Genomic DNA, 22,518 nt, shown 5'->3' on the forward strand with positions numbered 1-22,518 from the left:
TTGGCTGAGGTGACCACTGAACCCTCCCTATTGGCTGAGGTGACCACTGAACCCTCCCTATTGGCTGAGTGACTCACTGAGCTCATCCTACCCGCCAAGATGACCCACTGAACTCTCCCTGCTAGCTGAGGTGACCCAATAAACCCTCCAAGTCTCCGCAGGGGCCTGGCACCCAGGAGCCCACAGCAAACACCTCTCAGATGAAGCCCTTCGTACCCCCACCCCACCTCACTGGTATTTTTGTCTTTCAAGACTCAACTTAGAGGCCATCACCCTGGGAAGCCTCTGACCCCACAGGCCTGCTCGGGTGCCCCAGGTGGCCCCAGTGCCTCCGCGTACAGCACCCGGCACCCCACCTCGCGGTTGCCTTTGCCCACGTCCACCCCACTTCGACACGGAAGCTTCTCAGGGGCCAGGACTGGACGTGACTCACCTGGGCCTCCGGCGTGGCCCAGCACGGGGCCCGGCGCTCAGGAAAACTAAGTGAGTGTTTGTCGAATGAATCGAGGAACGGGTGTCCACAGAATGAGGTACCAGAGACAGACGTCGGGAGTCAGAGTTTTATTGCCGAGTTTCCCGGACGGGGCTCAGATCCGCCCGATCTCCTTCAGCTTGGCCACCAGGTCCTCCGTGGTCTCCACCTTGACGCCGGCCGTGCGCTGGGGCGGGTCCTCCACGCTCACCACGGTGAGCTTGGACGTCAGGTCCACGCCCAGGTCCCCGGCCTTGAGCACCTCGATCTTCTTCTTCTTGGCTTTCTACGTACGGGAGGCCACAGCTCGCAAAGCCGCCGCAGAGCCCCCTGCCCGCCCCCCCGCGGCCCCCAGGGTGCCACATCCGCTGAACGACTCCCACTGGCTGGACCCTTCTGGACCTGCCCACTGGCCAGGACACGTGTGAGCCCTTACAGGGCCACACCCGGTGCAGACAGACAACAACTATTGCCTGGGGTGACCTGGGAAGCCCTCCGATTTCGGAGTCCGTCCTCCTTCAGTCAACAGCCTCCACTGGCTCGAATGAACTGGCAAATTCACCCTCTGGCAGTAATAACTCATTGGACTTTTGGCCAAACTGATCCATTAAACTCACCTTATTGGCTGACATGACTCATGACTCAATGAACCCATCTTATTGGATTAGATGACCCACTGAACCCTCCCTATTGGCTGAGGTAACTCACTGAGCCTATCCTACCAGCCAAGATGACCCACCGAACTCTCCCCGCTAGCTGAGGTGACCCAATAAACCCTCCTCATGTGTCTAGGATTCCATAATGAACTGTTCCTATTGGTTGTTAAGGACAAGGGGAACCCTCTTTATTGTCTGATCAACCCTTTCATTGGCTGAGGTAAACAGCAAGCCCGCCCTGTTGGCTAAACGGCCCCATGAGCCCTCGTTCTGGGCACAGATGGCCCCGTGGACCCTCTCTGTCAGCCCAGATGGCCAGTGATCCCTTTGTTTGGATGAGACGTCCCTCGGATCCTGTCTCCTCCCATCTGAACACCAGGGAGGCGGCACGGGGCCTCCGGCACGCCCCGCCCCAGGCCCCCGTGACCCATCTGCCAGCTGCTCACCATGATGTTTGGCAACGTGGCGTACCGGGGCTCATTGAGCCGCAGGTCGGCGGTCACCACGGCCGGCATCTTCAGGCGCACCGTCTCCAGGCCTCCGTCCACCTCCCGCTCCACCTTCACCTTGTCCCCTTCCAGCGTCAACTGGGAGGCAAAGGTGCCCTGGGGAGAGACAGCGCAGGGGGAGTGGGCAGACTAGTTCGGGGCAGGCCCCGAGCAGTCCTCCACTGGCTCCTCTGCGAGAACAGCAGAGGCGTGAATGAATGACAACAGAAGAGGAAGCATCCTGCAAGGTGATCCATAGACATCAAGTTCAAATACTGGGGGCGGGGCCCCGGGCAGCAGGCATGGCTCAGTGGTTGAGCGTCAACTCATGAACCGGAAGTCACCTGTTTGATTCTGGTCAGGGCACAGGCCAGTGTTGCAGGCTCAATACCCAATAGGGGGTGGGTGTGCAGGAGGCAACCAATTACTGATTCTCTCTCACCATTAATATTTCTATCTCTCCTTCTCCCTTCCTCTCTGAAACCAATCTTATATAATAAAACCCTGTTATGCAAATCAACCGAACTGTGGAACAACCGGTCGTTATGATGTGCACTGACCACCAGGGACCAGATGCTCAACACAGCAAGCCAGGCTCATGGCTGGCGAGTGCAGCGGCAATGGCGGGAGCCTCTCTTGCTTTCATTGCAGGTGGGCGGTAAGGAGTAAGGGGGTCCCGGACTGCGAGAGCCCTGGACTGTGAGAGGGATGTCTGACTGCCAGCTTAGGCCCAACCCCCTATGGGTCCCAGGCTGCAAGAGGGCGCAGGCCGGGCTGAGGGACCCACCCCTCCAGTGCATGAATTTCATGCACTGGGCCTCCAGTATCGTAATAATTATATATGGTGTCAGGTGGGTACCTGAAATGCCAGGGGGATCACTTTGTAAAGGATATGATTATCTAACCACTATGATGTCCACTCAAAACTAATACAAAATAATACCAAATATAAACTGTAATTGAAAAGTAAAATAAAAATACTGAAATGGAAAAGTTTTTAAAAAGAATCCAAAATAGTTCAGTATTTTTTATATTGATTACATGTTGAAATGACATTTAAGATATAATGGGGCCGAAACCGGTTTGGCTCAGTGGATAGAGCATCAGCCTGGGGACTGAAGGGTCCCGAGTTCGATTCCAGTCAAGGGCATATACCTTGGTTGCGGCACATCCTCAGTAGGGAGTGTGCAAGAGGCAACTGATTGATGATTCTCTCTCATTGATGTTTCTAACTCTCTATCCCTCTCTCTTCCTCTCTGTAAAAAACCAATAATATATATATATTTTTAAAAAGATATAATGGGTTAACTACAACATGGTTAAAATTAATTTTGCCAGCTTCTTTGCACTTTTTTAATGTGGCTATGAAAAATTTAAACTGCGCCTGTGGCTTGCATTTCTATTGGACTGGCAGAGGCGGGGCTTGGGGAATCCGGAGTTTGGAGGGGGCGTGAGTATCTCGTAGAGGTGGGCAAGGAAGGCCTCTCAGAAGAGGTGATGTCCGAGAGGTCTCCACTGAAGAGGGGAGTGAAAAACACAGATAATCTCAGCAGATCATTTTCCAGGCTGGGGAACAGCAGGTGCAAAGGCCCCGAGGTGGGGACGGGTTGCTAGGGACAAAAACAGGTGTCCCCACTGGGCACTCCTCCTTCCTGCCTGCTGTCCTGCTTTACATCTGCCTCCCCCTGCAAGGGCAGGGACAGGTAGCCGTGTTCGGACCCCCCAGGCCTGGCCCGCAGCAAGCACTCCCCCCTCCAGCCTCACCCACCTGTGGCCAGTCCAGAAACCCGGCCGTCATCTGCCCCGTCTGGTTACAGTCGTCATCGATGGCCTGAGAGGGGAAAGAGAAGACCGTATGACAAGGGGGCTTCTCACACACAACTGGGGCAGTAATTGTCCGCAACAGGGTTCGGCGATGTCCTGTGGTCTCTGCCCTGGAGCCTCAGCTCTGCCGCTGCAGTGCCTGAGCAGCCACAGACAGCGCATGTCTGTATACATGAACGATTGTGTGGGTGTTCCAATAAAACTTTATTTACCAAATTGTCATACCCATGGACCACAGTTTGCTGATTCCAGGTCTAGAGTGATCCCCTCCCCTCAACAGGACCCAGAGACAGACAGCCACTCATCCAGGGGCACCCAGCATCCCCAAGGCCAAATCTCAGCCCCGCCTAAATATTCACAGAATCCTCCCATGGGTGAGCCAGGCCCAGGGCGGGCCACGCCGGAGAGCCCAGTGAATGGGATCTGGGCCAATGGGAACATTCTGTCCCTGGCTCCAGTGATTGGCTCAGGAATGAACGATAACTCCAGCCGGACCCATGGAGAGTGAGCCCTGAGAGCTGGGCTGCAGCCCTTGGGAAAGAGGCTCTCGTTTCTGCTGGGGTCATGGGGTTGGCGTGAGGGGAGCCTGGATGGAGACGCAGAGAGTGAAGCCAAGACAGAGGAGCGGAGTCTGGAGCACAGGGGGGCCCTGGATCACGCTGTGCCTGAAGCTCTCCTCACATGAGCTAATTAGGTCACTTTTTGGCTAAGCCGGTCTGAGCTGTGATTCTGCAACCTACAGCAAAGAGCGACATGGCCAGTTCATCCAACAGGCCCCCAGCAGGAGGCCCGGGCCCCAGGAGCTGTCCCGGACACGCAGGGCACCAGAGCTGAGCACCACCAGCGGGTGCAGGAAGCTTCAATAGGCCATGCCGCCAGCACCCTTCACCTGGGGAGCTGGTGTGACACCCAAATCCTCCCCCTCCTGCCGCCTCACCACCCCACCCCACCCCACCCAGACCATGCCTTTTTGGCCTCCTCTCTGATTAGACCCTGCCTCAGTTTCCTGATTTTCACTCTGACTCCCCTGCTGTCATCTCTCTCTGTTTCCAGCTGCCTGGCTTGGGCAGGACACCCAGTGACCTGACTGGGCCCATCGGTCTCCCCTCGCCCCAGGCTGAGCCAGCCCCCTGGAATGCTGGTCTCCCCGCGGGGACCCCAGCTCCACCTCTGAGCCTCCCAGGGGTGAGCCTCCTCTGAGCAACCGCCCCACCTCGCCTCGCTGTCTCTGGCCTTTCTCAGCCTCATGATCTCCCCGCCCGGCCCCCGTCTGTCCGTGGCTCTTCCCCCGGGTGAGCCTCCAGGTCTGTCCTGATGGGGGGGGAGGGAGGCCGACCCCGAGGAAGGGTCTCCCGGGTGTCCTGGGATGTTCTAGCTGAGTTCTCGCCCCAGAGCACTGTTAGCCCCTCCCTCCTCCCCAAACCCCTTCCGGCCACTCCTCACCGGGTCTTCCTGCACCACAGCTGGGCCCTCCCTCCGTGCTCACAGAGCCCGAGGCTCCCCAGTGCCCCCTGATGGCCTCAGGTCTCTGTTCAAGCCCAGGCCTCGGGCAGAACCCATGTGGATGCCCCACCCTCCAAGCCAATGTGCACAGCCCCCCCCTCCTCCCTCCCGTCCTCCCTTCTCCCACCCATCTCCCTCCTCCCTCCCATCCTTCCTCCTCCTTCCTCCCTCCAGTCCTCCTTTCTCCCTCCCATCCTTTCTCCCTCCAGTCCTCCCTCCCAGCCTCTCTACAGGCCCTGTTCCTCTAGCACCAGAGGTCGGCAAACTCATTAGTCACCAGAGCCAAATATCAACAGGACAATGATTGAAATTTCTTCTGAGAGCCACATTTTTAAAACTTAAACTTCTTCTAAGACCACTTCTTCAAAATAGACTCGCCCAGGCCGTGGCGTTTTGTGGAAGAGCCACACTCAAGAGGCCAAAGAGCCACACGTGGCTCACGAGCCGCAGTTTGCCGACCACGGCTCCAGCACATCTGTCTCTGCTCTGTCCCATGGGCGGGGGCCCAGGCCCCCAGGGTTCCAATCCCACCTCACAGACACTAAGGGGACCTTCTTTCAGACTCTGGAGCAGGGATAGCAAAGCCCCAGCCGCTCGGCCTGGGACCCACGAGCCTGGGCCTGAGTCACGTGCCTCTCACCTAAGGCCTCCCCCTCCCAGGCAGGGAAGAGGTGGGGAAGGGGGAAGGGGGAGGGCTGGCACCCACCTGCTTGCCCAGCAGCACCAGGCCCACCTTCTCCTTCTCTGCCAGCTTGGCCAGGACCCGGGCCACCTGCAGGGGCCCCAGGCGCTCGGCCTCTGCAGCCGGCACCTCCACGTGGATGCCGCGGTCTGCGCCCATGGCCAGGGCAGTGCGGAGGGTCTCCTGGCGGAGAGAGGGGGTTTGGCTTGGCTCCCAGCATCAGGGGATCCAGGAGCCTGAACCCCAGCCCCTCCTCCCTCAGACCCAGGAGCCCAGGCCCCCAGCCCCTCCTCCCTCAGACCCAGGGGTCCAGGCCCCCAGCCCCTCCTCCCTCAGACCCAGGAGTCCAGACCCCCAGCCCCTCCTCCCTCAAATCCAGGGGTCCAGGCCCCCAGCCCCTCCTCCCTCAGACCAAGGAGCCCAGGCCCCCAGCAACTCCTCCCTCAGACCCAAGAGCCTGGGCCCCCAGCCCCTCCTCCCTCAGACCCAGGGGCCCAGGCCCCCAGCCCCTCCTCCCTCAGACCCAGGAGTCCAGACCCCCAGCCCCTCCTCCCTCAAACCCAGGGGTCCAGGCCCCCAGCCCCTCCTCCCTCAGACCAAGGAGCCCAGGCCCCCAGCAACTCCTCCCTCAGACCCAAGAGCCCGGGCCCCCAGCCCCTCCTCCCTCAGACCCAGGGGTCCAGGCCCCCAGCCCCTCCTCCCTCAGACCCAGGAGCCCAGAACCCAGCCCCTCCTTCCTCAGACCCAGGGGTCCAGGCCCCAGCCCCTCCTCCCTCAGACCCAGGAGTCCGGGCCCCCAGCCCCTCTCCCTCAGAACCAGGGGTCCGGGCCCCCAGCCCCTCCTCCCTCAGACCCAGGAGTCCAGGCCCCCACCCCTCCTCCCTCAGACCCAGGCCTCCAGCCCCCAGCCCCTCCTCCCTCAGACCCAGGGGTCCGGCGAGCACCCCTCCCGGCCGGCACCTGGCACTGGCTGGGCCCGCAGCTGACAGCAATGACCTCCTTCACCAGCTTCTTCTCCTTGAGCCGCACGGCCTCCTCCACGGCGATCTCGCAGAAGGGGTTCATGGAGTGCTTCACGCCATCGGTGACCACACCCGTCTTGTCCGGCTTCACTCGGATCTGTGCAGCCAGGAGGGGAGGGGCGGGGTCAGGGCCTGGGCCACGGCCCCAACCCTCGCCCAGCGGGGGACACCCGGACCCTTACTGCTCCCCTACACCGTCCTCTCTGGGGCTGGTGGGTGTGACAGCCCCTCCTGCTGGCATGGCAGAAGCAGAGATGTGGGATGAGGAGTGGTGGAAAAAGAGAAAATGGATAACTATCATTTTCTATCACCATCCTCTCGTTTTTAAAAAGTCATTTTAGCCCTGGCCGCTTTGGCCCAGTGGATAGAGTGTCAGTCTGCGGACTAAAAGGTCACAGGTTCGATTCCGGTCAAGGGCATGTACCTTGGTTGTGGGCACATCCCCAGTAGGGGGTGTGCAAGAGGCAGCTGATCAATGATTCTCTCTCATCGATGTTTCTATCTCTCTATCCCTCTCCCTTCCTCTCTGTAAAAAATCAATAAAATATGTTTGTTTTTATAAAAAAGTCATTTTAACTGCAAAAGTAAGGCTCACATTTCAGAACTGGATGAATTTACTCTCAAGAAATGCAACGGGCCGAGACGGGTTTGGCCCAGTGGATAGAGTGTCAGTCTGCGGACTAAAAGGTCACAGGTTCGATTCCGGTCAAGGGCATGTACCTTGGTTGCGGGCACATCCCCAGTAGGGGGTGTGCAAGAGGCAGCTGATCGATGATTCTCTCTCATAGATGTTTCTAACTCTCTATCCCTCTCTCTTCCTCTCTGAAAAATCAATAAAATATATTAAAAAAAAAAAAAGAAAAAAAAAAAAGAAAGAAAAGAAAAAAAGAAATGCAACTGGAGCAAAAACCAGGGGCCAAATCCGTGTTTTTTCACGAGAACCTGTGCTAAGGACACGGCACGTGTCCCCCCAAACACCCCAGACATTCCCCTGGCTCCTCCCCCATCCTATTCGAAATGCTGCTCCCCACCAGGGCCGGTGTGGCTCAGCTGGCTCAGCGCCATCCCACACACCAAGACTCCAGTGCACATGCCCTGGCTGTGGGTTCTATCCGGTGCAGGAGGCAGCCGGTCAAGGTTTCTCTCTCTCTCCCTCAAATCTATAAAAACATATTTTTTAAAAATAAAATGCACCCTCCCAACTCTCCCCACCCACCCCTTTATCTCTTTAGTTCTTCTGATTGCACGTGGCTAGCTAACCTATGCCATACACTGTGCTTACAATGTCTGACCCAGCTTCTCCCACCAGAATGCCAACTCCCAGAGGATAGGAATGGATGTCTGTTTGGTCTGGCCTAGATGGTGCCTGGTACAGGGCAGGTGCAGAGCTAACATAGAAACCCACACCTCCGTTAGCCGATGACTGAGGACCTGCTAACAGTGATGCAGTTAGAACCTGCTCCTGTCTGTTCACTATTTTTTTTTTCTTTCCAGAGAGGAGGAAGGGAGAGGGAGAGAGAAACATCAATGATGAGTCAGAATTGCCTCCTGCACGCCCCCTACTGGGGATTAAGCCCGCAACCCCAGTTGCCCTTGCCTGGAATCGAACCTGGGACCCTTCAGTCCACAGGCTGACACTCTAGCCACTGAGCCAAACCGGCCAGGGCTCCAAGCGGGTTTCTACCAAATGATTGCCAACAGCCCCTCCTGAGCCCTGGCCAAGGTCCAAGGGCTTCTGTTCTGTTCGGTTCTGTCCTCCAGACTCTTCCACCAGGGGAGTCACAGGGCGTGAGCTGGGGCTTCAGGGCTCTCAGAGGGACCAGGACGCAGCAAGCAGGACAGCCCACGCCAGGTGGGAGACAGCAGCCAGCAGGCCAGGCCAGCAGCCAAGCGCCCAGCAGCGGTCCGCGCTCTGAGGCCCGCCAGCAGGACACCGGGTGGGGGCAGACGAAGAAGGCTCACAGCCCTCAGCGGCGGCACCTGTGACCTGAGGGGCAGGGAGGTGCCGGCCATGCCCAGAGCAGGAGGCAGCGCCATGGGCTCCCAGAACCGAGAGGAGGCGTGGCTGGCCGGGGCAGGCCCAGAGAGGGAACTGGGTTTGGGGGCCCTAAGTTTCCTTTCTTTGGAGGGTCCTCCTTAAGGAAACAGACACACAGACACAGACACACAATGACTTTCTCTCATCATGGATGCTTCTCTCTAATCACGGACCCAGCACTGCCCCAGCCTCTCCTTGGGCCTGAAAGCCTAAAGGTTAAACGTCATCATGGAACTGTGTCCTTGGCCAGAAGTGGTGTTAGTGGGATGCCAAATGCCTATTAATACCCTGGGGCCTAGATACACATAGAGACACAGACACAGACACGCAGACACAGAAACAGACACAGACACACTCACAGACACAGACACACAGACAGAGACAGACACAGACACACAGAGACACAGACACAGACACACAGAGATAGACACATTCACAGACACAGAGACACACACAGACACAGAGACACACACAGATACAGAGACAGAACACAGACACAGAGACAGACACACAGACACACAGACACACACACAGTCACAGAGACAGACACACTCACAGACATAGATACACACACAGTCACAAAGACAGACACACTCACAGACACAGACACACAGAGACAGACACAGACACGCAGACATACAGACACACACAGAGACAGACACACAGACACAGAGACAGAGACACTCAGAGACACAGACACACACACAGTCACAGAGACTGATGCACTCACAGACAGCCAGAGACACACCCAGAGAGACACAGACACATACACTCACAGAGACACACAGATATACACACACAGGGAGACACAGACACACACATGGACAGCCGGAGACACATTCACACAGAGCACAAAGACAAACACACACAGCATAGAGACAGTGACACAAACACATACACAGCCAGAGACACACACACAGACACCCACATTCACACTGAGCAGAGCATTTGTTAAATGCTTTGAATAAATGACTAAATAAACTTCCAGCGCTATTGCTCCAATAATAATATCACTGAACACTAGCCCACATTTACGGCGTGCTGGGTACTGTTTGAAGAGCTTATTTAATCTTCACCACAACCCATAAAGGAAGTACTAGCGTTATCCCTGGTGTTCAGAGGAGGAAAATGAGGCTCAGAGAAGCTAAGCAACTCCCCGAAGGCCACACAGCAGGACGTAGGCCCGGGCAGGTGGGCTCGGAGTCTCCACTCTGAGCCTTCCGGCAGAGCACCCGCTGTCTAACCCAGATGGCAGTGACCGCACCAGACAGACCCTCCTCCCAGCCAGAGCTCAGATCCTGGAGGGGAGACGGTCACCAAAGCAAGAAACCTGTAAACTACCTCGCGGGTCCCAAAGTGATACAGGTTGGGGGGGGGGGGGGGAGGGGGACAGGGGGGACACAAGGAAGCAGACAGCGACTGTGCCGCTGAGATTCAGGCAGGTGAGCAGGGAAGGCCTCCCAGAGGCCTTTGAACAAAGACTGGAAGGAGTGAGGGAGAGAGGCTGGGAACACAGGGGTTCCCAGAGCCGGCACACCCCGGAAGGAATTGCTGGGCTGGGGGCTGCCATCTGGGTAAACAGGATCCTAGTTCAGTGTGGGGAGGCTAAGAAAGGGAAGCCCGGGGCCCGCAGAGGCACCCAGAGGCGCACCAAGACAGCCTGAGGAGGCAAGATGGAGGGCTTCCTGGAGGAAGCGGTGCTGATTCACTGAGCTCTGATATGCAGCAGGTCCAGGCCGGAGTGAGGCAGGACATGGCAGGGGCACGAGAAGCAGAGGTTGGAGGGGGAAGAGGAAGGTGCCCAGGCAGAAGGCACAGCTGGGACGAAAGCCCGAGGCAGGAGGGATGCCGATGGCTGAACAGGGGACCAGGGCCGAACCTGGAGGGGCCTTGAACCCTGGGCTGAGGGGTGAGACTTTGTCCTGAGGGTGCTGGGCCACTGGGGGGCAAGGAGACCCCTGAGGCTGGGAGGGTCCGGGCTGCAGGGGAGAGCCAGGAGCTGGGAAGGAGGCTGGGGCAAGGGTCCAGGTGGGAGAAGGTGAGGCCTCAACTGCTGTGCCCATGAGGCTAGAGAAGAGGGAGATGGAGGGGGCAGGGGGTTGGGGCTGAGAGCCGATGGGCTGGGGGAGGTGGAGGAAGGAGCGGTGCCCGTCTCTGGCCCGGCGATTAGGCTGTCGCCAGTGTTGGAATCATGTATTTGTTCAGAAAGGGACATCAACAGACACATCCCTCTGAGACAGGATGCCATGGAGGAGGCCCCGGGACTGTTGGGGGGTGGGGGTGGGGGCAGGCAGCACCCACACTTCAGCCAAGTTCAGGAGTGGATACCAAAAGGCTGCACATTACCCTCTCGGGGCACACACAGCGGAGGCACCCCTGCAGGGCCCCAGGCTGGGCGATCTGGGACTCACAGCTGAGTTCAACGTGAGCCTGCCCGGTGGGGAGACAGATAGGGCCCCAGGCACCTCAGGCCAGGGACCGGGGCAGGGAGCTGGGTCAGAGGCCCGGGGGTGGGGGTATTGGGGGCTACAGAGCCCAAAGGATCAGTGGGAGGCCGGAGGAAAACAGCAGAATGGAATCCCAAAAACCCGAGAGGAGCAAGTCTCCACACGCCTGGGGCCCACGCCTCTGCCAGAGCGGCCAGGAGGCCGGGCGGCTGTGAGTGGGAGGGGAGGAGGGCAGCTGGGGCAGGGCTTGCCTGTGGTTCCATACTGCCAGTCACTGCCGACTAGACAAGTAACGGAACCTTCACGGGCCTCAGTTTTCTCACCTGCCCAATGGGATTAATAAATCTAGAGCAGCCCTAGCTGGTGTGGCTCAGTGGATAGAGCATCAGCCTGCAGACTGAAGGGTCTGGGGTTCAATTCCAGTCAAGGGCACATGCCCAGGTTGTGGGCTCCATCCCCAGTGGGGAGCATGCAGGAGGCAGCCGATCCATGATTCTCTCATCATTGATGTTTTTATCCCTCCCTCTCTCTCCCTCTCTGAAATCAGTAAAAATATATTTAAAAACAAACAAATAGATAACTATAGAGCAGTGAGCCCTAGCTGGTTTGGCTTAGTGGATAGAGTGTTGGCCTGCGGACTGAAGGGTCCAGGGTTCGATTCCGATCAAGGGCACAGGCCCAGGTTGTGGACTTGATCCCCAGTAGGGGGCGTGCAGAAGGCAGCCAATCAATTATATTCTCTCATCTTTGATGTTTCTATCTACCTCTCCCTTCATCTCTGAAATAAATAAAAATATATTTTAAAAATATAAATAAATCTAGAGCATCAATTTTTAATCTCTTTCATTGCACATATCAAGGACTAAAATTCTGCACACCATAAAATTTATGATGCTAGCCAAAACCGGTCTGGCTCAGTGGATAGAACATCGGACTAAAGGACCCCGGGTTTGATTCTGGTCAGGGGCATGTACCTTGGTTTTGGGCATATCCCCGGTGGGGGATGTGAAAGGGGCAGCTGATCAATGACTCTCTCTCATCGATGTTTCTAACTCTCTATCTCTCTCTTCCTCTCTATAAAAAATCAATAAAAAATATATTTTTAAAAAATTATGATGCTTTTTGCCGATCTGACCAAAAAAAAATTGGACTCATTCACATTGGATGGCTAGTGATGTGTTGGCTGTTGTCATTTTTTTTTTTTTTTTTTTTAACAGTCTAAGGGGTATGGGGTCAGTGCTCTAAAAGTTCTGGCGGCACAGCAGGGAGCCCTGCCACCCTGGTTGGAAACGCTGGCCTGGAGGAAGCTGAAAGGACTAAATGGGCTCATCTCGGCCCAGGACTTAGAATGCTGCCTGGTGAACAGATAAATATCGCTGATATAAGGTGAACTGTTATAATCACTGACGTTTTCAGACCCCAACCTGGCAGGGACCCCAGATCCACCCGCCTGAGGCCTCCAGCACGCCAGGTCCTGTGCTGGGTGATGCTGGGGACACTGAGGCAGGCTCCTGGTCTGCTGTGGGGGGGTGAGGGGCAGGGGGACAGGACAGGTACTGAAAGGAAGTGGCCTGGGGCAGTGTGTCTGATTCTCGCCTCTGTCCACACCGGCTTCTCTCTGGGGACGAGCCAGGCGCTCGGAGAGACATCCCCAAACCGGTCTCCTGGAGGATGTGAGCCATCCCACCAACTGATCAGACTGGCTTCCGACTTCTCCCTCCTCTCCAGCTCTGCGGGTCTGGGTTCCCTCGGCACCTGGCCTGAGCTCCATGGCAGCTGGATTCCTGTTCTGTGGTACAGTCCACAGTCCGTGGGGTGTGCAATGCCGCCCGGCGGGGAAAGTATGGCTTGTGTGCAGGGCACCGGCTGGGCTGAGGAGTAGACGGACCTGGAAGGGAATCCCGGCCCCGCCCCTTAACGGCTCAGGGGCCGCTCCGTGCCTCAGTTTCTCCACGTGTTAAGCAGGGAACACGACTCCACCAGCGGGTCAGAAAAATAAGAGGCGGTAGCTCGCCCTGCACGCAATGATCAAGGCAGTGAGTTCAGAAGCGGAGGAAAGGAAACGGGGTCGATCGACAGTCAGACCTCACAATCGCTCGATCTTTGCCCTCAGGTGTGACTTTGACGTGGGGGGGGGGGGGGGGAGGGTTTAGAGGGCAGAGATCAGAGGTTACGAGAAGACCCCCCTAAACAAGGTGCGCTCGTGACCCCGGAAGCACACGGCCGCGGGGCACGGGGAAGGTGGGAGAAGGGGGGGCCCGGTCACCTTCACGGCGAAGTCGATGACCCTCTTGACAGCCACCAGCGCGCGCAGCTCCGCCATCTTCCAGCCGCGGCCACCTGCGGGGTCAGGCCGCACCCACCGGCCCTAGGCCCCGAGGCCCCGCCCCTCGCCCTGCTCTGCGCCTGCGCCCGGGCCGCCAGCCAGTCAACTCTGCGGTGCCCGCCTCCGCCCAACAAAGGACCAATCGAAAGGCCGGAGCGAGGGAGGTGTGTCAAACGGCTGCGGGCCAATGGGAAGCGTGTTCCAGAGAGAGAGGCGGAACCCGGCGGGTACGGGACACCGGCTAGGAGAAGGGGGCGTGGCCGGGAACTAGGGGAAAGGTCGGTTCCGGGGGAGGGAGCGGAGGAGGGAAGGCGCCAGTCGTTCCAAACTTTTCCCCGCGTCCTCCGATCTACCCCTGCCCCAGTTCCCTGGGTCTTCCTCGCCTCTCAAAGTCGCCGCGCACGTATCCCCACGCCCACTCCGAGCCGATGTCCCCACGCCCCTGAACCCTCCTGGGTTTGCTCTGCATCCTCCCCATGCACCGCGTATCCTCGTCCCCCTCCACATCCATGTGTTTTTTAAAATATATATATTTTTACTGATTTTTTTACAGAGAGGAAGGGAGAGGGATAGAAAGTTAGAAACATCGATGAGAGAGAAACATAGACCAACTGCCTCTTGCACACCTCCGACTGGGAATGTGCCCGCAACCAAGGTACATGCCCTTGACCAGAATCGAACCTGGAACCTTTCACTCCGCAGGCTGACGCTCTATCCACTAAGCCAATCCGGTTTCGGCTGTTTTATTATTATTATTATTATTATTATTATTATTATTTGTTTTTTGTTTTTTGCTTTTGTTTTGTTAATCCTCACCTGAGAGAGGCAGGGGGAGACACAAAGAAGAGAGAAACATGGATATGAGACACCTCGATTGGTTGCCTCCCGCACGCACCCAGCTCTGGGCTGGAGATCTAGCCTGCAACCGAGGTTCCTGCCCTTGACCGGAATCATCAATCCGAGGATCGGCGCTCTAGCCACTGAGCGACACCAGCGACGGCCGCACCCTTGTCCTTGGTCCACTCCATGTTCGTGTCTCCATGCCGTGTCCCCCCCCCCCCCAGGGATCCATATTCCCTATAGGTTTGTGTCCTTGTATGTCCCTGAACCTCCATGGACCCCCGTTGTCCCGGGTCCCCGTGTTCTTCGCTGTCACGCTCCCACCTGTGTGCCTGTCGCCCGTGCCCGAGTCCTCACCTCCCCAAGGAAGGCAGGCGGAGCCAGCGGGGGAAGCTGAGCGGTTCCTTTATTCTGCCCCAGGCCGGATGCAGTCACAAGCCACCCGGGAACCCCCTGTTGGCATCTGTGCTCTGCAGGATGATGCTCGGCAGCAGAAAGCAGAAGCCTGGCCGGGAGGAAGGGAGAGGAGCGCGCCTGGAGGGGGTTTGGAGGAGGGGGGAGATCCAGGGGCGGATGGCGGGAAGGGCCTGGGGTTTGGGGCTCCTAGGGCATCTCTGTGGGGGGTCTGTGAAAGCGGGAGTGGAGTATATTGGGGAGTTCCCTCCTGGAGGTGACAGTGGGGTTTCCTGGCAGGGCGGCTGGGGAGTCTTGGTGCGGGGAGGAGGGTCCCCCGGATATTCCCCTCCATCCCCTTCCCGCTGACCGAGTTAACCGCGAGAATATAGGACGGTACAGCCAGCCACCCCGAAAAAATAGGACCAGAAGGAGACGTCGCTTTTCCTCGCGTACTTCAAGGTGTAGCCGGTCAGGGCGATCAGCAGCAGGAGGCCTGGCCCCGCCCACCTGCCGGATTAGCGTGGCCTGGGGGGGGGGGGGGGCTGCACCCAGGCCCCACCCAGATCTCTCCCCTCGCCCTGACCACGCCCCCACCTCCATGAACACGCCCCTCCCGACCTCTCAGCTGCAGAAGACCTCGCCCAGCTCCTCCTCCGGGTCCCGCCCCCCTGACCCCACCCTCTCTGGCTGTGTTCCTCCTTGGGGTCGCCAGCCCCCCTCCTTGGCTCCCTCTCCAAGGCCCTGAGTCCAGACCCGTGCACCCCTGCACCCCTGGAGCCCTGGGGCTGGTGGGGGTGGAGGGGGCTGATTCTGTCTCACCGCAGAGGAAGCAGACAGCGCTCGTGATCCAGGCCCGGGGGTGGCCCTCCAGACACAGGATGCGCAGTGCCATCACCAAGCCCACGAGGCCGAAGGCGGCCCCCAGCACCATGCACGCCCCGGTCACTTCCAGTGTGGCCGGGGAGAGCCGCCAGCCGCCTCAGCCCCGCGCAGCGCCCCCCGCTGGCCACCGCCCGCCCCCCGCCCCCTGGCACAGGACTGGCAGCAGTCAGGGGTTTGAAAGTTGTCTGGGGGGAAAGCTGTCATGTTGGTAGGGGCAGCTAGATCTGAGGCTGTGGGGCGGGCGCCCCCCGGGGGAGGGACCAGAGGAGGGGCCGGCTGCGGTCAGTGCTGGGGCGGTCTGGGTCGTGGGAGCTGGGGTTGGGGGTGGGGGGTCTGACACCATCCGGATGGCCTGGGCCTCACACTCGCAGGGCGTTTTGGAGCAGGTGCCCTGGGTGCAGTCCTGCCACAGGCCGCCGTGCCCCGCGGGGAAGCGGATCTAGTGGTTGGTGGCCATGGAGGGCACCGTGGAGGTGTTGGCCAGGAGGCCCAGCAGGGTGCCCCCGCGCTGGAGGCTCCGCTTCACCCCCATGCCCTGAGGCTGCTGCGGAGGGCCACGCACAGGCTGCATTGGCCAACACCCTCCCACCCCCCTGAGAGCCCCTGCCACCCCCCCTGAGAGACCCTGCCACCCCCCTTAACCCCCCACCCCCCTGAGAGCCCCTCCCACCCCCTGAGAGCCCCTCCCCCCTGAGAGCCCCTCCCACCCCCTGAGAGCCCCTCCCACCCCTCTGAGAGCCCCTCCCATCCCCTGAGAGCCCCTCCCACCCCTTAGCCCCTCCCACCCCCTGAGAGCCCCTCCCACCCCCTTAGCCCCTCCCACCCCTCTGAGAGCCCCTCCCACCCCCTGAGAGCCCCTCCCACCCCCCTGAGAGCCCCTCTCACCCCCCTGAGAGCCCCTGCCACCCCCCCTTAGCCCCTCCCACCCCCCTGAGAGCCCCTCCCACCCCCCTGAGAGCCCCTCCCACCCTCTGAGAGCCCCTCCCACCCCCTTAGCCCCTCCCACCCCTCTGAGAGCCCCTCCCACCCCCCCCCCGAGAGACCCTGCCACCCCCTGAGAGCCCCTCCCACCCCGAGAGACCCTCCCACCCCCCCCGGAGAGCCCCTCCCACCCCCTGAGAGCCCCAGCCACCCCCTGAGAGCCCCTCCCACCCCCTGAGAGCCCCTCCCACCCCTCTGAGAGCCCCTCCCACCCCACTGAGAGCCCCTCCTACCCCCTTAGCCCCTCCCACCCCTCTGAGAGCCCCTCCCACCCCCCTTAGCCCCTCCCACCCCCCTGAGAGCCCCTCCCATCCCCCTTAGCCCCTCCCACCCCCTGAGAGCCCCTCCCACCCCCCTGAGAGCCCCTCCCACCCTCTGAGAGCCCCTCCCACCCCCTTAGCCCCTCCCACCCCTCTGAGAGCCCCTCCCACCCCCCACCCCCCCCCGAGAGACCCTGCCACCCCCTGAGAGCCCCTCCCACCCCGAGAGACCCTCCCACCCCCCCGGAGAGCCCCTCCCACCCCCTGAGAGCCCCAGCCACCCCCTGAGAGCCCCTCCCACCCCCTGAGAGCCCCTCCCACCCCTCTGAGAGCCCCTCCCACCCCCCTTAGCCCCTCCCACCCCCTGAGAGCCCCTCCCATCCCCCTGAGAGCCCCTCCCACGTGTCTCTCCATGTCCCCGCCCGCTGTGCCAGCACCCCTGCCTGGGACCACTGCTTCTGGGGACCTGCAGGTGCCCTCATTTGCCCCCCCTCCATGCTGCAGGCCCTTGCCCCAGCACCCCTGCCTGGGACGGTGAGACCTTCCCCCCAGGAGTGAATGATCAGGATCCCCCCTGCCTTCCAGAGACCTCCATCACCCAGTGGGATGTCCCTTCGTCCAGTTCAGGGTGCTCTCCACACCGCACCCGGACACCACCCCCTTGTGTGACTCACCCCAGGGCTTCCTAGAAGCGGGGTGCAGAGGGGTGGGGGAAGGGAGGCTGGGTCAGGCTCTGTGAGGCAGCAAGAGTTCCAGAACCCCCTCTCCCAGCAGCCATTTAAAGAGATAACCACCACCCACCCGTCCACCCAGGCAAGTCCCAGCAAAGTGACAGCTCAAAGCCGATGGTAGGTCTGTGGGGAGCCTGAGGCCCAGGCCATGGTACACCACATCCTCCTAAAAAAGTCGCTTCTCTTGACCCATGAGCACTCCTAACCCCCAGATCTGAACGGGCCTCCCAGGCTGTGCCCTTGACAGGAATCGAACCCGGGACCCTCAGTCTGCAGGCCAAAGCGCTAGCCACTGAGCCAAACCGGCCAGGGCTCCAAGCGGGTTTCTACCAAGTGATTGCCGACAGCCCACGCCAGACGGGAGATGGTGGGTCGTTGTTAAAAGGATAAATAAACATGCCGAAACCGGTTTGGCTCAGTGGATAGAGCATCGGCCTGCGGACTGAATGATCCAGGGTTTGATTCTAGTCAAGGGCATGTACCTTAGTTGCGGGCACATCCCCAGTAGGGGGTGTGCAAGAGGCAGCTGGTTGATGATTCTCTTTCATCGATGTTTCTAACTATCCCTCTCTCTTCCTCTCTGTAAAAAATTAATAAAATATAATTTTTTAAAAAGGATGAATAAACAGCCAAAACCGATTTGGCTCAGTGGTAGAGTGTCGGCCTGCGGACTGAAAGGTCCCAGGTTCGATTCCCGTCAAGGGCATGTACATTGGTTGTAGACACATCCCCGGTGGGGGGTGTGCAAGAGGCGGCTGATCGATGATTCTCTCTCATCGATGTTTCTAACTCTCTGACTCTCTCTCTTCCTCTCTGTAAAAAATCAATAAAATATATTAAAAAAAAAAAAAAAAAAAAAAAGGAAGAAAGAAAGGTCCCAGGTTCGATTCTGGTCAAGGGCATGTACATTGGTTGCAGGCACATCCCCGGTAGGGGATTATTTTTAAAAAAATAAAAATAATTTTATTTAAAAATATTATTATTTTTTAAAAAATAAAAATTAAAAATTAAAAAATTAAAAAATAAAAAATAAAAAATAAAATAAATTAATAAAATATACATTAAAAAAAGGATGAATAAACAAATCGTTGAAAGGATAAACAAACAAACAGTGGGGCTATGGAAGGGCTGGGGGTGAGGGCCGAGGGATGGCCAGGTGGCTCCATAGAGGCTGGGATGATGCTTTCCAACCCACCTGCTGTCCTCCCCCGCCCTCCCCCCCGGCTCCCACGTGGGGCTCACACTTGGTCGTAGCCTGACCAAGGGGTGCAGGAGTGAGCGGTCTGACCCAGGCTCCCTGGGGTGGCAGAGGGAGGTTAGCGCTTGCCCCTGCCCCCCTCCCTCACCTGCTCCTAACCCCCACATCTGACTGTGCCTCCCAGGGCACATTTGTGTGTGTCTCTGTCCACCCCTCCTTCCTCCCACTAGGCTGCTGCCCTTCCTGCCCCCTGATCCTGTACCTTCTCCCAGGCCAGCTTCCTCTAACGGCTTCCGTGGCCATGATGCTCTGAGGCCCTCCCAGACTCCATCTCTCTCCCGAGCCTTGGACTGGAGCCCTCACCTGCTCCTGGCCGTCTCCCGCACTCAGCTCCTCCTAACCGAGCTCAGCCTCTTCCATCAAACCAGGAGCGAGCGCCCCCCATCTCACCCCTGGGCACTGTCCTTGCCCCCTTCTTGCTCTTCACCCCACAAGGCCCTCGGAACCCCCAGGCCGGTTCCTCCTGCTCCCTGACTCTTTCTGGCTACCTCCCCTCCTTCCCGCCTCATGCCCTGTCCCCTGTCGGCCCTGGTCCTCACTCATGTCCTATTGTACCTGCTGGTTGCATTGCCAAGCTCCTTTCCCCCTCTCTGCCTCTCTGGGATTGAACCAATGGCACTGAGAGGGCTTGCTGGCACCGGGGAGCTGGCACTGTCCCGCCCCTGCTCTGCTCCTGGCTCCCCAGCTCCCTCCCTACCCCCCCGAGAGGAAGTCAGTTGTGGCTTTAAGGGTCCTGGCTCCCACCCACCACTCCATTCTCATTTTCTATCTCCCACCCCACATCCCACTTCCAGCCTTTGCATGCCTCTGCCTCGGCATCCTTCCTCCTGGGTTACCTTTCCCTGCCCCCCAAGAAGTCCCTAAACACCCCTCCCCAGAGAGCTCACCTCCACACCCTCCCCTCCCCCACAACACCATCACCCTCTGTCCCACATCCTTCCTGGGCTGCGCCTGTCCCCTGGCCTGTGTTACCTCCCCTCCCCCACCTGACTTGCAGCCCCCACCCCCTCCCGGTGGTGGGCATCACCAGGGTCTGACTCCTGCCAGCAACCCCAGCCCCCAGCGAGGCCCAGCAGAAAGGAAGTGCTTGGGGAAAGCCCGCAGAAGGAGAGAGTGAACGACTGAAAGGAGCAAGGACAGTGGTCGGCAAACTCATGAGTCCACAGAGACAAGCGTCCACAGTGCAACGATGGACATGTCTTCTGAGAGCCACATATTTTTTAAGCCGAAACTCCTTCGAACGCCACTGCTTCCACGTAGACTCGCCCAGGCCGTGGTGTTTTGTGGAAGAGCCACACACACTCAAGGGGCCAAAGAGCCGCCTGTGGCTCGCGAGCCGCAGTTTGCCCACCACGGAGAGCGTCCGTGCAGGTGAAGGGCCGAGAGGGAGTGAGGAGGAACGTGCTGGAGCCAGAGAGGCATAGGGAAGAGCAGAGAAAGGAGGACGAAGAAGGGAGATGGAAACCGAAGACAGATAATGGCTAGAGAAGGGGCGGCGGAGAGGATGTGGGCAGTGCATCCCCACTGGGTGGGAGCCCTCGGAGAGCCGGTAGAGGTTTTGGATTCCCTTCTGCGCCCCCCCCACCCCAACCCCCACCCCGTGTCGCCCACAGGAGGAGCTGGTGTTGCCATCAGCTTGTGTCGTGGTTGAAATAATCTCAGAAACAACCAGACTGTCAAACGGTTCCTTATGTGTACCTGTCAGCAATGATATTTCAGTTCTGGGTGGTGGGCAAATGGTGGTAATGCAGGTCCGACCCTCTCTGGTTTGGTCCTGGGCAACCTGCAGTGACACACAGCTGCTGACTGCTATTATGGGAAATTGGGTCTCAAAAGAAGCTCAAAAATTGGGTGGCCCAGAAAGAAGCTCACTACAGACTGATGCATATGCCTCTCAGCATAACCATTAGTGCTTGTCTCAATTTTGATTCTTATATTTCCAGTAGGACATGATCTCACTCATCTAGGGGAAAGGGTGAACAACATAGACTGATGAACAAGAACAGACGCAGAGATGAGGAGCCATGGGTCACACTGCTGGACCTCAGAGGGAGGGTGGGGATAAAAGGGAGAGATCGACCAAAGGACTTGTGTGCACACAGATGAGCCTAACCAGTGGTCAAGGACAATAGCGGGGTGGGGGCATAAGTGGGGGTGGGGAGTGGGGGATTGGAATGGGGGATTGAGGACAAATACGTGATACCTTAATCAATAAAGAAATTAATATAAAATAAAAACAGCAACAACAAAAAAAACAACCAGACTGTGGCAAATCGGCAAATCGTTGTTGAAAGGATGGACAGACGACAATGGGGCTATGGAAGGGCTTTGGGGGAAGGCCGAGGGACAGCCAGGTGGCCCCATGGCTCCGGATGAGGCTTGGATGATGCTTTTCCAACCCACCTGCTGTCCTCCCCTCCGGCTCCCACGTGGGGCTCACACTTGGTCGTAGCCAGCCCGAGGGCCACGGGTGTAAGCGAGGTGACCCATGATCCCTGGGGTGGCAGAGGGAGGTGGGTTATCACTTGCCACCGCGCCCCCCCCCCATCTGCTCTCACACCCCACCCCCAGTGGGCCCTCCCGAACTTCCCGGGGCAGCAGTCACCTGCAATGATCCAGAGAGGAAACGAAACCCAGCCCAGGTAGAAGGACCAGGAGAAGAAGAACTGGACCTGGGGGTGTTGGCGGCTCCACTGATGACCGTTGTAGACAGACATGGCCACCAGCATGAACAAGGCTGAGGTGAGAGACGACGAGGAAGACTGCTTAGCCCCTCTGCGGGGAATGCACAGTCCCCAAGGCCCGCGGGCGGTTCCATGCTCCTTACCTGCGATAGAGGCCAGGACGGCCGCCACCCGGGGGCCGTGGATCCGGGCGGACAGCGAGGGGACGTAGGACAGGCCCAGGAGGACCACGGACACCAGGCCGCTCAGGGCGGCTAGGATGCTGAAGGCCTCGGTCACACGGATGAAGTCTGCTCAGAGAGGAGACCTCTGGGGACCCGTCCCCTCTGGCTCTTCTCCCCTGCCCCCCAGACAAGGCACACCACGCCCCCCCCCCATTACCTGGCACAAGCCTGGGATCCGCCTTCGGCCAGATGCCCCCATGAGCCGAAAAGCCGGGCCCGACTGCCTCGAGCCAGTAATCCGTGCTCAGAGCAACCAGGGCAAAGACCAGGGCCACGGTGTCAGCCAGCAGGGCCAGGAACCGAAAGGGCTCCATGGGGGAGAAGGGGGCGGGGGGTGAGCGCTGGGTTCCTTGGGTCTCTGTGAGAGAAGAGGCTATGGATCCAGACTCCTGGGTCCTCTGAGGTCCCCCGCCCCCGCCCAAAAACACAAGGAAGCCAGCAAGCAGCTGAAGCAAGTCGGGAGTCGGGGGTGATGCTGGGGTGTTGGGGGCCTGGGCTCCTTAAGACCAGACTGGCTCTGTTTCACCCCCTTTCTGTTCCTGGCAACGGATTCTCACACGCCCTCCCTTCCTGGGTTGTAACGACAAGGCCACCCCTCCCCGAGGTCCCGGACCTGCCACCACTCACAGAGTCTGGTGGGAAAGGGTGTCATCCGTGGTTTGGTCAGTGGTTCAGAGCCTGCCTTGCTGCTTGCTGTCTCAGGTTCTGTAGCTCTCCTCCTCGGAGCCTTGCTCAACACCAGAGGCGGGGCGAGGGCTGGAGTGTGGGGGGTTGGGGGGCCTTCCCGGAAGAGACCACAGAGAG

The 22,518-nt window shown here is 58.8% G+C and overlaps 3 protein-coding genes across 3 annotated transcripts; all 3 read right to left on the reverse strand.

Annotated features, from left to right (window-relative positions):
- Positions 1 to 546: 546 nt before the first annotated feature.
- Positions 547 to 13,568, reverse strand: ETFB (electron transfer flavoprotein subunit beta). Its single transcript, XM_084906245.1, has 6 exons — positions 13,399 to 13,568; positions 6,586 to 6,744; positions 5,650 to 5,808; positions 3,385 to 3,447; positions 1,575 to 1,733; positions 547 to 758 (listed from the first exon to the last, which is right to left on the reverse strand). Exons 1-6 carry the CDS (start codon positions 13,453 to 13,455, stop codon positions 588 to 590), a joined length of 768 nt encoding a protein of 255 aa, XP_084762371.1. The 5' UTR covers positions 13,456 to 13,568; the 3' UTR covers positions 547 to 587.
- A 1,136-nt stretch (positions 13,569 to 14,704) lies between these two features.
- Positions 14,705 to 16,108, reverse strand: CLDND2 (claudin domain containing 2; the record flags this gene model as incomplete). Its single annotated transcript, XM_084906908.1, is given in 5 exon segments — positions 14,705 to 15,109; positions 15,111 to 15,187; positions 15,514 to 15,639; positions 15,838 to 15,979; positions 16,043 to 16,108. Coding segments are annotated over 5 exon segments (816 nt in total).
- A 4,962-nt stretch (positions 16,109 to 21,070) lies between these two features.
- NKG7 (natural killer cell granule protein 7) lies at positions 21,071 to 22,468 on the reverse strand. The gene is made up of 5 exons (XM_084906272.1): positions 22,342 to 22,468; positions 21,872 to 22,072; positions 21,634 to 21,780; positions 21,412 to 21,543; positions 21,071 to 21,301 (listed from the first exon to the last, which is right to left on the reverse strand). Exons 2-5 carry the CDS (start codon positions 22,026 to 22,028, stop codon positions 21,243 to 21,245), a joined length of 495 nt encoding a protein of 164 aa, XP_084762398.1. The 5' UTR covers positions 22,029 to 22,072; positions 22,342 to 22,468; the 3' UTR covers positions 21,071 to 21,242.
- Positions 22,469 to 22,518: the final 50 nt, after the last annotated feature.

Source organism: Pipistrellus hanaki, assembly GCF_964339955.1.
Source record: "Pipistrellus hanaki genome assembly, chromosome: 15".
Classification (NCBI taxonomy): Eukaryota; Metazoa; Chordata; class Mammalia; order Chiroptera; family Vespertilionidae; genus Pipistrellus; species Pipistrellus hanaki.

Coding starts and splice junctions, on each gene's coding strand:
- NKG7 (XM_084906272.1), bottom strand. CDS start 22,028: ATGGAGCCCTTTCGGTTCCTGGCCCTGCTGGCTGACACCGTGGCCCTG. Junction 21,544..21,633: donor CGTCCTGGCCTCTATCGCAG/GTAAGGAGCATG, acceptor CTCTCACCTCAG/CCTTGTTCATGCTGGTGGCC. Junction 21,302..21,411: donor TCCTCTCTGGATCATTGCAG/GTGACTGCTGCC, acceptor CTGCCACCCCAG/GGATCATGGGTCACCTCGCT.
- ETFB (XM_084906245.1), bottom strand. CDS start 13,455: ATGGCGGAGCTGCGCGCGCTGGTGGCTGTCAAGAGGGTCATCGACTTC. Junction 5,809..6,585: donor GCGGGCCCAGCCAGTGCCAG/GTGCCGGCCGGG, acceptor TCTCTCCGCCAG/GAGACCCTCCGCACTGCCCT. Junction 1,734..3,384: donor GGTTTCTGGACTGGCCACAG/GTGGGTGAGGCT, acceptor GTCTCTCCCCAG/GGCACCTTTGCCTCCCAGTT.